We start from the raw sequence: 12,222 nt of genomic DNA, 5'->3' as shown, positions 1-12,222 counted from the left end.
TAGCTGGTGAGAGGGTGTGGCCAGCTCCTTGGGCTCTAGAGGGGACCGGGGTCCTCGGAACCAGAGGACTCTCTCCTGGCCAATGGCCAGTGATTTGATCAATCATGACTATGTGATGAAACCCCCATAAAACCGTGAGAGGACAGGGCTCTGTAAACGGGGAAGGTGGCACCGATGCACGAGATGGCCAGAGGGTGAGACAACCAGTGTAAAATCAGCCAGTACTCCTGTCTTCCTCAGAGAGGGGCCCGGGGACAGCAGCATCAGTGTCCCCAGGAATCTGTTAGAAATGCACATTCTCGGGCCCCACCCCAGACCTCCTGAGTTGGAGACCCTGGGGGTAGACCGGGGGATCTGTGTTTTAAGAAGCCCCTGGGTGGTTCTGATCAAGTGTGGGACCCCCTGTACCAGGATATTGATTAGGGTCAGGAGGGGGCGCAGGCAGCATGGCTGGAGGGGCCAGGGCAGTGGAAGGAGGAGAGATTCAGGAGACAGGCCCGGGAGCCTGCAGGTCTGAGGCAATGAGTCGTCTGTGTCCCTAGTGCAGCAGGAACCCCTTTCCGTCCAGGGACAGGCCCCCTCTCAGCTCCAGTACAGCCGCAGCTGTTGTTCTTCACCCCACTCTACCCCTATGTCGAAGCTGCCCTCCCCTCCAGGGCCAGATGCCTCTTACCCTTCACGGTCAATGTGTGGCAGGTGTTGCTTGGGTGTGTGTCGGAGCTTCCGGTGGAACTGGGAGAAGTCCAGCTTTTCGGGCTGCAGGTCCCAGGTGGCACCACTAGAGGGCGAGGGAGGGCAGGAAATGAGAGGCAAGCCCATTGCCTGATGGGGCCCGGCCACCCCAGGCACATGTGGGCAGGAAGCAGAGGGCAGGGTCAGGCAGGGGTCCCTCACTCAGAATGCAGCCTGAGTGTCAGCTACGGGGAATGCCCAGGAGCCCTCACCTTTCCTTGACCCTGCTGTAGGGTAACACGGGCTTACAAAACCCAAGTGTAAGCGGATGCGTGTGCTACAGCATCCTCCCCACCCCACCCCCAAACACTCTAGCATCTGTTTCACACCTACATTTGAGAAAGCCTGGGGAGAGAGAGGAGGCCAGAAACTTGTCACTAGAGCCTCTAAATGGTGACAAGGCAGCTCTGAGGTCCAAGAGGGTGGCAAGCTCAGGAGGGAGGGAGAAGCTGGGGGCGCCGGGTCTCAAGCAGTCTGACTCACGGTGCTGAGCGAGCCCAATCCTGAGCCTGGGGTGTGTCTGGAGTACTCGGAGTGGAGCAAAAGGGCCCCACCAGCCACCAGAGGCCATCACTCCCAGAGGGGTGGACACCATGGCAGGTGGCAGGAGCCCATTAGCGATCCCTTCAGGGACACTGCCCCCTTACCCTGAGGAACCCTGGCCAATACCTGTTCTTCCAACCTTGTCCATCAGGAAGTTTCTAGAGTCTGAGCCACTGACACTCCTCCTCCCTGCAGACCTCCCTGAAGCCAGCCGGCCCCTACCAGCTATGACTCAGGTGGCAGGGGCGGGGTCGGAAGCCACAGCTCTCTGTCCCTGAGCCGACCCAGGCTGCCCGAGGTGCCCGAGCCAGTCGTCTTTGCTTCTCCCGGACCCCCTCTGCTTCCTCTCCTTCTCCAGATGTTGGACCGGCAGCTTCTGTCTCCACCCTCCTCTCTCTGCCTTCTCTTTCTTTTCCCCTTAGATCCGCTCCCCTCCTTCTCCTCCCTTCCATCTCCTTCTCTCTGACCTCCGTCCTCCTCAGCCTCACCCTTTAAGCTATCCTACACCCCTCTGGGTTCCTCATCCGTGAACTGTCAACCTTTACTCAGCCCCCAACACCCCCACAGGGCATCAGGACGAGGAAGCTGGGGCCCCCGCCAGGGCCACACGCCGCACAGAAGAGGCGGGGCTTACCTGAAGGAATCAAAGGTGTTGGCGGCCCAGATGTCCGTCCCCAGCATGTCCAGAGAGTTGTCTTTGCTGCCGTTCTAGAAGAGACAGGGAGGACGGCGTGGCATTATTCACTTGCCAGGACGCTGAGCACAAATGGACCTCTCCAAGGCCCAATCCCAGAGGGGGCTGCAGAGGCCCTCCCTGCCCACCCCGGCTGGTCATCCTGGGCAGCTAGGAGGACCCTGCGATGCACCCCCAGCCTCCCCGCAGGCCTGGGCCCTCACTTTGATGGTGTCTGGCAGAGCTGTGCCGTCAGGTACAGAAACAGTCTCTGCTGCCCCGGCCCACGCTCTCTCCTCGAAGCCACCACACGGACCAGCTGCCAACGTCACCGCCAGCCTGATGGCTGCGGCCTCTGCCCAGGTCAGGCCTCTGCAGAGCACACTGACAGGTCCGTGCCGGGGCGGTGACATCTACACTCCCTCACATCAGGCGGCACAGAGAAGCCGCCACTGGCCGAGGCTATGGCAGCAACTGAGTTCTCTAAGTCCACGGCTCCAGCCTTTGCCCTCGGGTATTTCCCGCACGAGCCGGCCCCCAGACGAAGATGCTTTTCCCTGGATCCAGCTCCCACGATCGGGCTCCCCTGGCCTCCTGTTCTGCACTGGTGATGCTGCCCGTCCCTCGGGAGCCCCACAGGCTGCTCTCCACCCCCTCGCTCTTTGAAGGCAGACCTCCACCTCTGCAGAGCCCAAAGTGCACGTGCCTTGTGGCCCGGGTCTGCGTGACCGAGCTGGGCGCAGAGACTCACCGACAACATGCGGCACAGAGGGCAGAGCGGCTCCCCCCAGGAAGCCACCCAGATGCCCGCCAACCGCGGATCGCACAAACGAATCATGGCAGGTCCCCATACTGGACGACTGCCCAGCAGGGAGAATGAGTTAATACAACACACAATGACATAAACGAACCCCACAAACGGAGGGAGACAGAGGACCCACGGTTCTTCCAAGACCCCAAGTAAAATGTAAGCTCCTCAACTGCGACCTTCTCTTCTGGGGCCCCCACAGGGGCTGTGCCAGGCACACAGTAGGCCCACCTCAGATGCCTGCCAACCAATTAAATGGACTCAACCCTGTAAGGGAAGCAGGCACCGGCCTGCTGCCTCTGGTCACAGGTGAGGATGTCAGGAGGCCCTAGGGCTGGAGGAAGAACGTGGGTGGAGAGTGAGACCAAGAGTGAATGAAGGGACGAGAGGGTCGAAGTGAACCCAGGACTGCAGCGCACCTCAGGGAGGCGCACAGTGCACCTCAGGGAGGCGCGCGGCACACCTTGAAGGCAGCTCCAGGGCACTGGGCCGGTCCCTCAGCTCCTGTGCGGTGGGTTGAGGCCCCTCTTAGAAAGCTGGCAGGAATGCCCCAGATGGGAGGAGGGGACCTTAGCCTTGTGCTACGGGAGGCACCTGGGGCACCTCCAACTCTGAGCTCCGGCCTCTTCCAAAGCAGCATCCTGCATCCCTGCAGCAGACCCACCAGCCTGAGGACCTCTGGGGTCCAGGGAAAAGGCTTCTGGCCGACGGTGGAAAGGGTGACAGAAGGGACGTTGTTGGAGAAGACGGGCCTGGCGTCAGCACTCAGGCGTTTCTGCTCTCCGAGCACAGGCAGACCGACCCGTGCTGCTCTGCTGCCGTCTCCAGGCTGAGGCGAGGAGGCGGAGCTCGGGGAGGGAGGCCTCCAGGCCCAGCCGCTAAGGGGCAGAGCCAGAAGGCCGACCAGTGCCACCGAGAGCCACCGCACTCAGCAATGGGCACGCTCTGCATATCTTTCTCACCGACTCCCCACAACGCTCCCGTTCTACAACTCAGAGAACCTATTTCTGAACTGCACGTAGATAACCTGAATCCTATTTCAAGTGCCTGCAAACTCAGAGACCTCACCGCTCTTCCCAGCAAACACCCTGTTCCTCAACCCGCCCCTCCACCTCCGTGGCTTCAACCTTCCGACTCCTGTGGCTCACCAGCTCACCAGCCTGCTCCATCACCCAGGCCAGAAGACTCCACAGATGTGCTCTCGTTTCCACGGGGTTAGGTCTTGTCACCTCTCATATGACCTACGTCTTGCCTCTGTTTCCACCTTGTTGACAATGCGACTCTGATTCTCAGAGCTGAGCCACGAAAGTGCCAGGACATGAGTCCTTTGCAGACCAAGGAGCTGGAACCCCAGCCCTGCAGAGCCCGGGGACCCCGGGGACAACACCTCCAGGAAAGAAGAATGCAGAGGAGGTGCCAGCCCGTGGCAAGAACGAGGACCCTCAGACCACTGAAGGACACGCCGAGGCCTGTGGGCAAGACGGCCTCCCTGCCGGGTGGAACAGGAAGGCAGCCCCCAGGATGGCTGTGGAGATCCTGGTCACAGGGGACTGCCTGCCTGTGGGTCTGTTTGACACACTAACCGCTGTGCAGGACAACAGTCAGCACACGCCCTCGGAGTCTGTGCAGTGAGATATGACAGGCCCATAATCGCTGCACGCGACCTCGTATCAACGGGCTGGAGCAGTTGTCCGGCACTCGGAAACAAAACCCACCTCCTCCAAGCCTCGGCCCAGACAGGGACAAACCTCATGGGCAGGGCCTTCTCCCTGTGCTGTCCCTTGTGGATGCTGAGGTGTTGGCCCAGGCGGGGCCCAGAGGGGCTGAGCCTCACTCAGCAGTGACTGGCGGCTGCCACCCAATCGGACAGCCGGAACCGAATGGCTTCGCATCCCCGTCTCTGCGCCCACCAGCACCGGGCTGACAAGCTGACCACAGGCCGCCCTACCCTGTTGCTTCAGATCCAGTCCGAGCCCTTGAATCTGTAGACATGCCCGGATATCCCCCTCTTCTTGAGTTCTGAACACCAACCCTCAATGTCTGCAGCCCCCAACACATGCACACATTCATGCACACACGCCCCGCCTGTCCTCAAACCCTCTCAGTGCCCAGAAAGAGTCGGGACAGCCGGCGGGACAGGAGCCTGCAGACAGATGTGCCCCACACGGCTGACTGCGAGCCGATTTCGGGAACTGTGCAGCGGGAGCTGGACCACCTCGCCCTTCACACCACCCTGACACGGGCTCACAGCGAGGACCCACGCAGCCGTGGGGACAAACTAAGGACAGGGAAGGTGACTGGGGCCTGGCTTGCTCCCAGGCACCCCCTGCCTCCTCAGGCCTTCTGTTCCTGGCTGCAGGGGCCTCGGCTTCCTCCTGGGGGCACAGGTGATGCTGAGTTGGTGTGCAGGTCCCACGCCAGCCCCTCTGGGAAGGGCCCGAAGGCAGGGGGCCCTCTTCCTCGTGGGGCCACTGTAGTCATCCTGGACTCAGAGGAATCAGACAAGTGTTCTTTCCACTGCCCGCCTCCCCAGGCTTCCCGTTTGTTACGATCCAGCTGAAGACCCTCCACTCCCTCAGCTCCACGCTGCCCTCGACGCTGTGCCCCATGGACCCCCGGCAGGCACAGCACGTCCCCTGGTGGCCGCCGCCCTTTCTGACTGTTCCGCTGCAGTCCGCCCCCCCAAACCAGAATGTATTTGTAAAAGGTTGTGTGTTTATTCTCCCATGTTTAAACTTCAGTCACCTTGGAAGTACTGTCCATCTGAGACAATATACGTACTGAGACGTTCTTTCCACTGCTCAAAACAGGGTTTGAGCTTATCGAGTTTGGTGCCTGCTCTTGCTTCTGCCATGTTTTGTTTCACCTTTTCCATATCAACAAAATGTTTCCCTTTGAGGACTCTTTTCATCCAGGAAAATAAAAAATAGTTGCTCAGGGCGAGGGCAGGTGAATAGGGACGGTGGGGCATGGGACCATGCTGGTTTTGGTCAAGAACTGCTGCACACTCAGCGCAGTGTGGGCAGGTGTGCTCATACATCACCCATCATGAAATGGGCAATGCGTGAATCTTCAAAAAAAAATGTCACTGAAGCTGAATACAGCCTCTCACAACAACGCCAGCTGGTGCACTGATACAGGTGGGTTCCTGGAACACTCACCTAGCAGGGGAAGCCTGTACTACAAGAAGCCCACCCTCCAGAAGATAATTCTGTTTATTGGGGAGGGGGGTCTTCCCTCATAGTCTACCATCTTTTTCTTCATTAACACAACCAAGAATGATTTTTGCTTGTGCACGTGTTTGTGTGTGCAGGCATTGACAGTTCTAGGCGGCAAAGGTTTAGAAAGTGGGCAGAACCTGGCTGAATAGGACGGGGCAGCAGGAAGACCGCCCTCCCTGCCCCCCACTGGCACCGGCATTCCCCAAGTCAAAACAGATGCTTCCTGTGGGCTGGTCTGAAGCTCCGCTCAGGCCCACACTAAACTGGACGTTAAGGGTGACTTGGGTTTGCTTCAGCAGAGAGGACAGAAGGAGCAAGTGCAGAGGGAGGTGGTGAGGAAGGGCAGGGCTCAAGCAGAAACAGTCGTGTGTGTGTGTGTGTGTGTGTGTTCAGCACCAGGGACAGCACCCAACACCCTGGTGGGAAAGCTGATGGTGGACCTCTGACGTTCCAACCCCTACAACAGAAGGGCCCCTGAGGCCAGAGAATGGCAGGGCAGAGGCCACAGAGAGAACCTCCCGGCTGGCACCAGTGCTGAGTTCAGGGGCAGGAAAGACCATTCTTTCACTCTGGACCTTCTGTGCCTGTCCTGTCCCTCTCCACCCCCACTGTCTTCGAATTAAGACCCAAAAGACCAGGGAGAGGTGGTTGATGAGTAAAGCCCATGGCCAAGTATACTTCCCCTAAGTCAGTGTCACGTCCAGGACACTGACGTCGACACGGGCAAGATGCTGAGCGTGCCCACCAGCATGAGGATGCTGCCTGCCGCCCCTTTAGACCTGCGCCCGCTTCTCTCCTGCCCCACCTCCTACCCTCATCCTTGGCAGCTGCTACCTGTTCCCCATCTCCATAATTTTGCCATTTCAGGAGGATTACGTGAGTGGAGTCACGGCGTATGTGACTTTGGGGCACTGGCCTTTTCCCGCCCAGCGTCATTCCCTGGAGATGCACCCAGGCGGCTCTGAGGGTCAGTAGTCGACTCCTCTTTGTTGCCGAGTGACGCAGGTTGGTCAGCCGGTCGCCTGTTGAAGGACATGTGGGTTGTCTCCAGTTTGGGCTGTCGTCACTAAAGTTGCCACAGACACCTGAGTACAGGTTTTTGTGAGAACATCAGTTTTCACTTCTGAGGAACAAGCAGCCAGGAATGCAACGGCTGGATCATATGGTACTGCAGGTTGAGTGTTTAAAGACCCGGCCCAACCGTTTTCCGGAATGGCTGCACCACTCACACCTCCACCAGTGAGGTATGAGTGACCATCTCTCCGCATCCTCACCAGCACGTGGCAGAGTAAAAAATAAAATAAAAATAAAAATAAACATACATGTTCTGACAGGCATGTAGTGATGCCCCCAGTGGGTAATGGTGTCGCACATCTTTCCGTGTGCTGGTTGTCCGTTCAAACATCCTCTTTGGTGAAACATGTGTCGTCATGTATTTTGTCCATTTTAAAGTTGGGTTGTTTTTAACGTTGAGTTGTGAGATTTCTTTACACAGTCTGGATCCCAGTCCAGTTTCACACCTTAGTGTTGGTATCTATCGATGATCTTCCTTTCATTCGGTTTGACACCTTCCCAGTTCTTGGTGTGACAAATGATTTTTAGTCACAGTCAGGACCCTTTCATGATAGGTTATGAGACTCTGAACCTTATTTAAGTCTTCTTTTTCAATTGGCTTTTGTGATACCGTTCTGGCAGGTGAAGGGGTCACTGCCTCACAGTTTCCAGTCCAGGGGTGGCGCTGCTGTTGCACCTGGTGGAGGTGAAGTTCCAGGTTCCTGTACGTCCCGATGACCCTGCCACGGAGGTTGCTTTATCACTGTCAGGCAACAGGCGTCTCAATTCTCCAGTAGGCTTCCTTTGACATGTCTCCACGGGGCAGGGAAGGTGTCTCACTAGTGCTGAGTGGGGCGGGAGCCCAGCTTCCCAGCCCCCATGGGCTCCCGTACACCCTGGGATGGGAAAGGGCCTTCTTACGGGCCAGCAGGGATGAGAGTGGCATCTTCCTGCTCGGCCTCTATGACACCACCCAGGGCGGTAGGTTGGGGCACCTTGTCCCGGCCGGGCCAGGGAGAAAGCCCAGGCTCCCCCTGGGTCTTTGCCGGCGTGGCACGAGTGGGGCCGCAGTGTTATCTGGGCTGTCTGGCTGGAGTAGACAGTCATTGTCCCAGTTTTCTGTTCTGCTAGGTGGCTCTTTTGCTGGACCTTTGCCAACGAGAGCAGGCTTTATTGGGGCCTTTTAAAAATCTGTGTGCTCTGGCATTTCCTGGCTACTGAGTTCTTTAGCTCTAAGCCTGGGGTAGAGAAGGCAAAAAAGAAACCCAGGGAGGCCACCACTGTGTCATTGCTCGGGTCCCAAGGTCCCTGAGCCGGTGTGCCTTCCTCTCTCTACCTCTCAGCATCTTTTCACGGTGGTTTTATGTAGAATGCCCAGGCTGTTCGCGGCAACAGCAGCAGGGACGTCGGGGAAAATACCCACTCTGTCTTCCCACAGGCAGACATCTAGGTCTGTATTTTTAAGGAAACACTTTGAGGGTCTGAGTCTCGTTTACTTTCTCTGCGGGGAAAGTGGGGCTGCAGCAAGAGGAGAGAGCTCACCTATGATCAGACGTGAAGTCAGAGGTGCAGAGGACAGGTCCCAGGCCTCCCTGTCCCCAGTGCAGTCACAGTCCCCTGACGACAGGGTGCCCCCCACCGGGCCTGCCAGTATGACCTTCGCTGCCGGTAGCAGGCAGCCCCCGCCTCCCGGTATTCACACGCCGTCCTGGACTGCTGCTTTTCCACTCAACAAAGTCTGTATTATTTTTTTTTACAGAAAGCCTTTATGTCTTGAAGCAGACTCTAGGGTCTCCGAGGGCAGGCCCTCAGTGAGTAGTTGCTGGCCGCTCTCCCTGTAAAAGCTAACCATGTGCACGGTCTGGTGAGCTCCGTATCGGGTGCCTCCAGGGGAGCCTGAGCCAGGGGTGCCTTGAAGTCAGGGATGGTGGCGTCTCCTGGAACAGAGAGGCTGGCATGCTGAGAGCGGTGGGGTGACGCCGTCAGATCTCCCCAGCAGGGCCGTGCGCGGTGCTGGGAGGGAGGCTCACTCAGACGACTCACATGGTCCCACAGGGGAGCCCAGGGCAGGCGGTGCCTAGGAACTGTGGCGTCTGCCCCAAACTTCCGAGCACCGCCGCCCTCCACCAGGGCTTGCTCATTGGATCAGTGAATAAAAGAACAAACAGACAAAGAACGAGCTCACCACGACAGGGTGGAAGAGCCGAGAGAATGAGGAGGGTGCTTGGAGTAAAAGGCGGACCTGCCACAGTGCGCTGCTCTGGGAGAGGCTACAGGGCCTGGGCAAAAGTGGTAAGAGTGAAACCATCCGCTGAGTCATGAGAAGGTGGTTTGGGGCTAAATCAAAGGAAGACGTTTTTATCAACGGAGCTAGCTGCCTAACAGTGACATGACTCCTGGAGCGGTGAGCTTCCCTTTAGTGAAGACGCCCAGCCCTGTAAGGGGGTCTCTGCACTGCAGGGTGGGGGTTGCATCAGGTCTCCTTCGCCGAGCCGCTCGTCACCCCAAGAGTCCACAAGGCCATCAGCATTCACCGTGGATCTGCTTAGCTCTGCATTTGCGGTGGGGAGGGAGAGGTCAGCTCTAGCCTCGGGGGGGGCTTATACTGGAGGCCGGGCATGTGACAGTCATTCTAGCCTGCCACCAGAGAGTTCCAGTGTCCCCCATTCCAGGCACCCAGTAGGGTTATGCTTCTTTGTGGGCTTATGGGTGGGTAGGACCATGTGACTGGCTCCAGGCAGCATGTTCCCAGTGGAGGTGACAGGTGTTACGTCCAGGTTGAAGTGCTGAATGACCAAAGCGGGATCCCCCCAGTGTGCTTTGCCCTCTGCCTGGGGTAGAGGAAAATACCTGGGGTATTTTTCCAAGATTTTATTTATTTATTCTTAGAGAGAGAGGAAGGGAGGGCGAAAGAGAGCAAGAGAAACATCCACGTGAGAAAGAAACATCAGTCAGTTGCCTCTGGTATGTAACCTGTCCAGGGACCAAATGTGCAACCCAGGCATGTGTCCTGACTGGGAATTGAACCAGCGACCTTTGCTTTGAGGGACAATGCCCAACCAACTGACAGCCACACTAGCCAGGCCTCCCTCTGTCTTGATTGACTAGTTAAAACAGCAACTGTTTCATCAAGCTGGGTCCTGAATGGGCTCTTCAAAGTTACTGAGATTCAAGGGTGTTTGTTACTACCACACTTCCTAGGCAACCCTGACTGATAGAAGGAGACAAACGTCACCTGTACAGAACACCAGAGAAAATACAGGATGAGGGGCACAAACAGTGGCGGGCCGGACAACAAACACGTCTAGCATCTCAGCTGAGCACAGGAACACCTTCACCCTCACCATCTTCACCGCCAACACGCCAGTAACGCCCAACACTGACCGTCCACTTGAACTGCACTCTCCAGTCGCCTTAACATCCCAGCTTCAAGCCCCTGCCAACACCATTTCCTCTCTCTTCATCTTCTTGTCTCTCCCCCACTACCTGCTCAAACACCCTACCCATGCCTGTAGATCAGGTCACATGTTCTGCAAGACCTCCACCCGCCTGCAGAGACCGACAGAACCACTTGCTGGACTGGCTGCAACACCCGTGGTTGGGCCGTCTCCCGGGGGAACACGACATGTGTGCCTCTGGCCTATTTCATGTTACCTCGCCTGCGCACCACACGCGGTTAGTGAGTCACGGGCTCCAGCTCCTGTGTCTGCCGCGCGCACAGCAGTTGCTCAGTAAACACGGACTGAATCAGGGGTAACGGACACGTAAGCGACACTTAAATACCCACGGAAGCTGACTAAAGCACCAGGCACTTTTAGGAAGACACCGTTTGTACCAGTGAGTTTTTAAGCCTGGCACTGAGCCAACAGTCTAGCTGCTGGAGGGCAGCAGGAAGGCTGGCCGAAATGCCCCTCTACCCCTTCCTGGGGGCTGGCGGCAGGCAGCGCATCCGAGGTTCATCTCTGCTGACCACCCGTCACCTCCTGGGTCAGAGTCAGTGATGGCACCTAGGATACACCGAGCCTGCAGGTTGGCATAGGCATCAGAGTGGGTGGGGGAATAGTAAAGAAATATGGAAAATCCAGGCCTCCTGTTGCTTTTAGCAGCTATTTGGATCCAGTTGGTTTTTTCATGGAGACACAGAATGTAAATAATGAAAGACATTCCAAGGAGGCTCAGAGACATCTGCGTAGCCCAGTGCCTCCTCCCGCAGCAGAGGCACTGGAAGGCGTGCTGCACCTGAGTCAGCATCTGGCTCTCTTGACCTGGGGGTGGGGGGAGGGGTGGGGGGCGGGCGGACAAGGCTCTTTCACACGCTCTTGCTGCTTCACTTTGCTACCGGGCATCAGGATGGGACTTGGGCGTGCCCTTCTCTCTTGCTCCAGGAGGTTTGGGATCACAGGCTGTCGGCCAGGACCCAGACACACCCCCACCTTTCCCAGGGCTTCGCAGGAACCTGCCCGGTAAGGACGTGTGCTCATTATGCTCCCAGCAAGGTTTCATCACCTTGCTCAACAGCAGACACTGCCAGCCAAGCCCTTCCATCAGGAAGTCCTTCTCAAGGTCTAATCATAGGCCCTGCTGCTGCTGCTGTGCGCTTTAATCTCCTCTCCTTAGCTCTTCCATGTAGATGGAGAAGAACTGCTTGCTTGTGACCCCAAACAACCTTCACAGGCCTTTGGCTTTCTCCCCTGAATGCTAAACCTCCAGCTGGGACCTCGAAATGTTCCCTAACTGCACTGGGTTGCACTCCCTCATTTCAGGTTCTTCTAAGTCATCTCCATGCATCTCCCCCACTACGGTGAAGAGGTGAAGACTGCATTTCAACCTCCCAAGTAAATGCTAAGGTGATGGACATGCTTTATGGGAAAGAGGCTGCTGGGATGCCAGAGAGTCCTCGATGCAGCCGAGCCCCGAATGCAGCTGGACGGGCCTCCTGGGGACAAAGCGTGGCCCATTTTTCATTCCGGGCTCCCTAACCCTCCCTCCTCCCATCTCATGGGGCTCTGCTTATTCTAGGCTGTTCCCACTTTGTGCCTCAAAATGCTTCAGAGGAGGCAAGGGCTTTTCTTATTTGTTTGTTTTGTTTTCACATTAGTTGAAATGAAATAAATAAACCCAGTATATGATTAATCCCTGGGTGTGTGGGGGGGCAGGGGACCTGCACCTGAGCCCTCCATGGTCTGGGACCC

At 57.2% G+C, this 12,222-nt stretch overlaps 1 protein-coding gene across 2 annotated transcripts in view; it reads right to left on the bottom strand.

The window, feature by feature from the left end:
• Positions 1-12,222, bottom strand: part of CTIF (cap binding complex dependent translation initiation factor) — a 242,874-nt gene that overhangs the window by 155,416 nt on the left and 75,236 nt on the right. For both annotated transcript variants that reach the window (XM_037165004.2, XM_037165005.2), the window contains exons 4-5: positions 1,910-1,983; positions 674-778 (exon numbers count right to left, since the gene is read on the bottom strand). In XM_037165004.2, the coding sequence (XP_037020899.2) occupies positions 674-778; positions 1,910-1,983 (179 nt within the window). The remainder of the gene's footprint in view (positions 1-673; positions 779-1,909; positions 1,984-12,222) is intronic.

The sequence above is a fragment of the Artibeus jamaicensis genome, unplaced genomic scaffold (assembly GCF_021234435.1).
Source record: "Artibeus jamaicensis isolate MK-2021 breed Jamaican fruit bat unplaced genomic scaffold, CSHL_Jam_final contig_354, whole genome shotgun sequence".
Classification (NCBI taxonomy): domain Eukaryota; kingdom Metazoa; phylum Chordata; class Mammalia; order Chiroptera; family Phyllostomidae; genus Artibeus; species Artibeus jamaicensis.
This window is presented reverse-complemented; position numbering and strand designations above follow the sequence as displayed.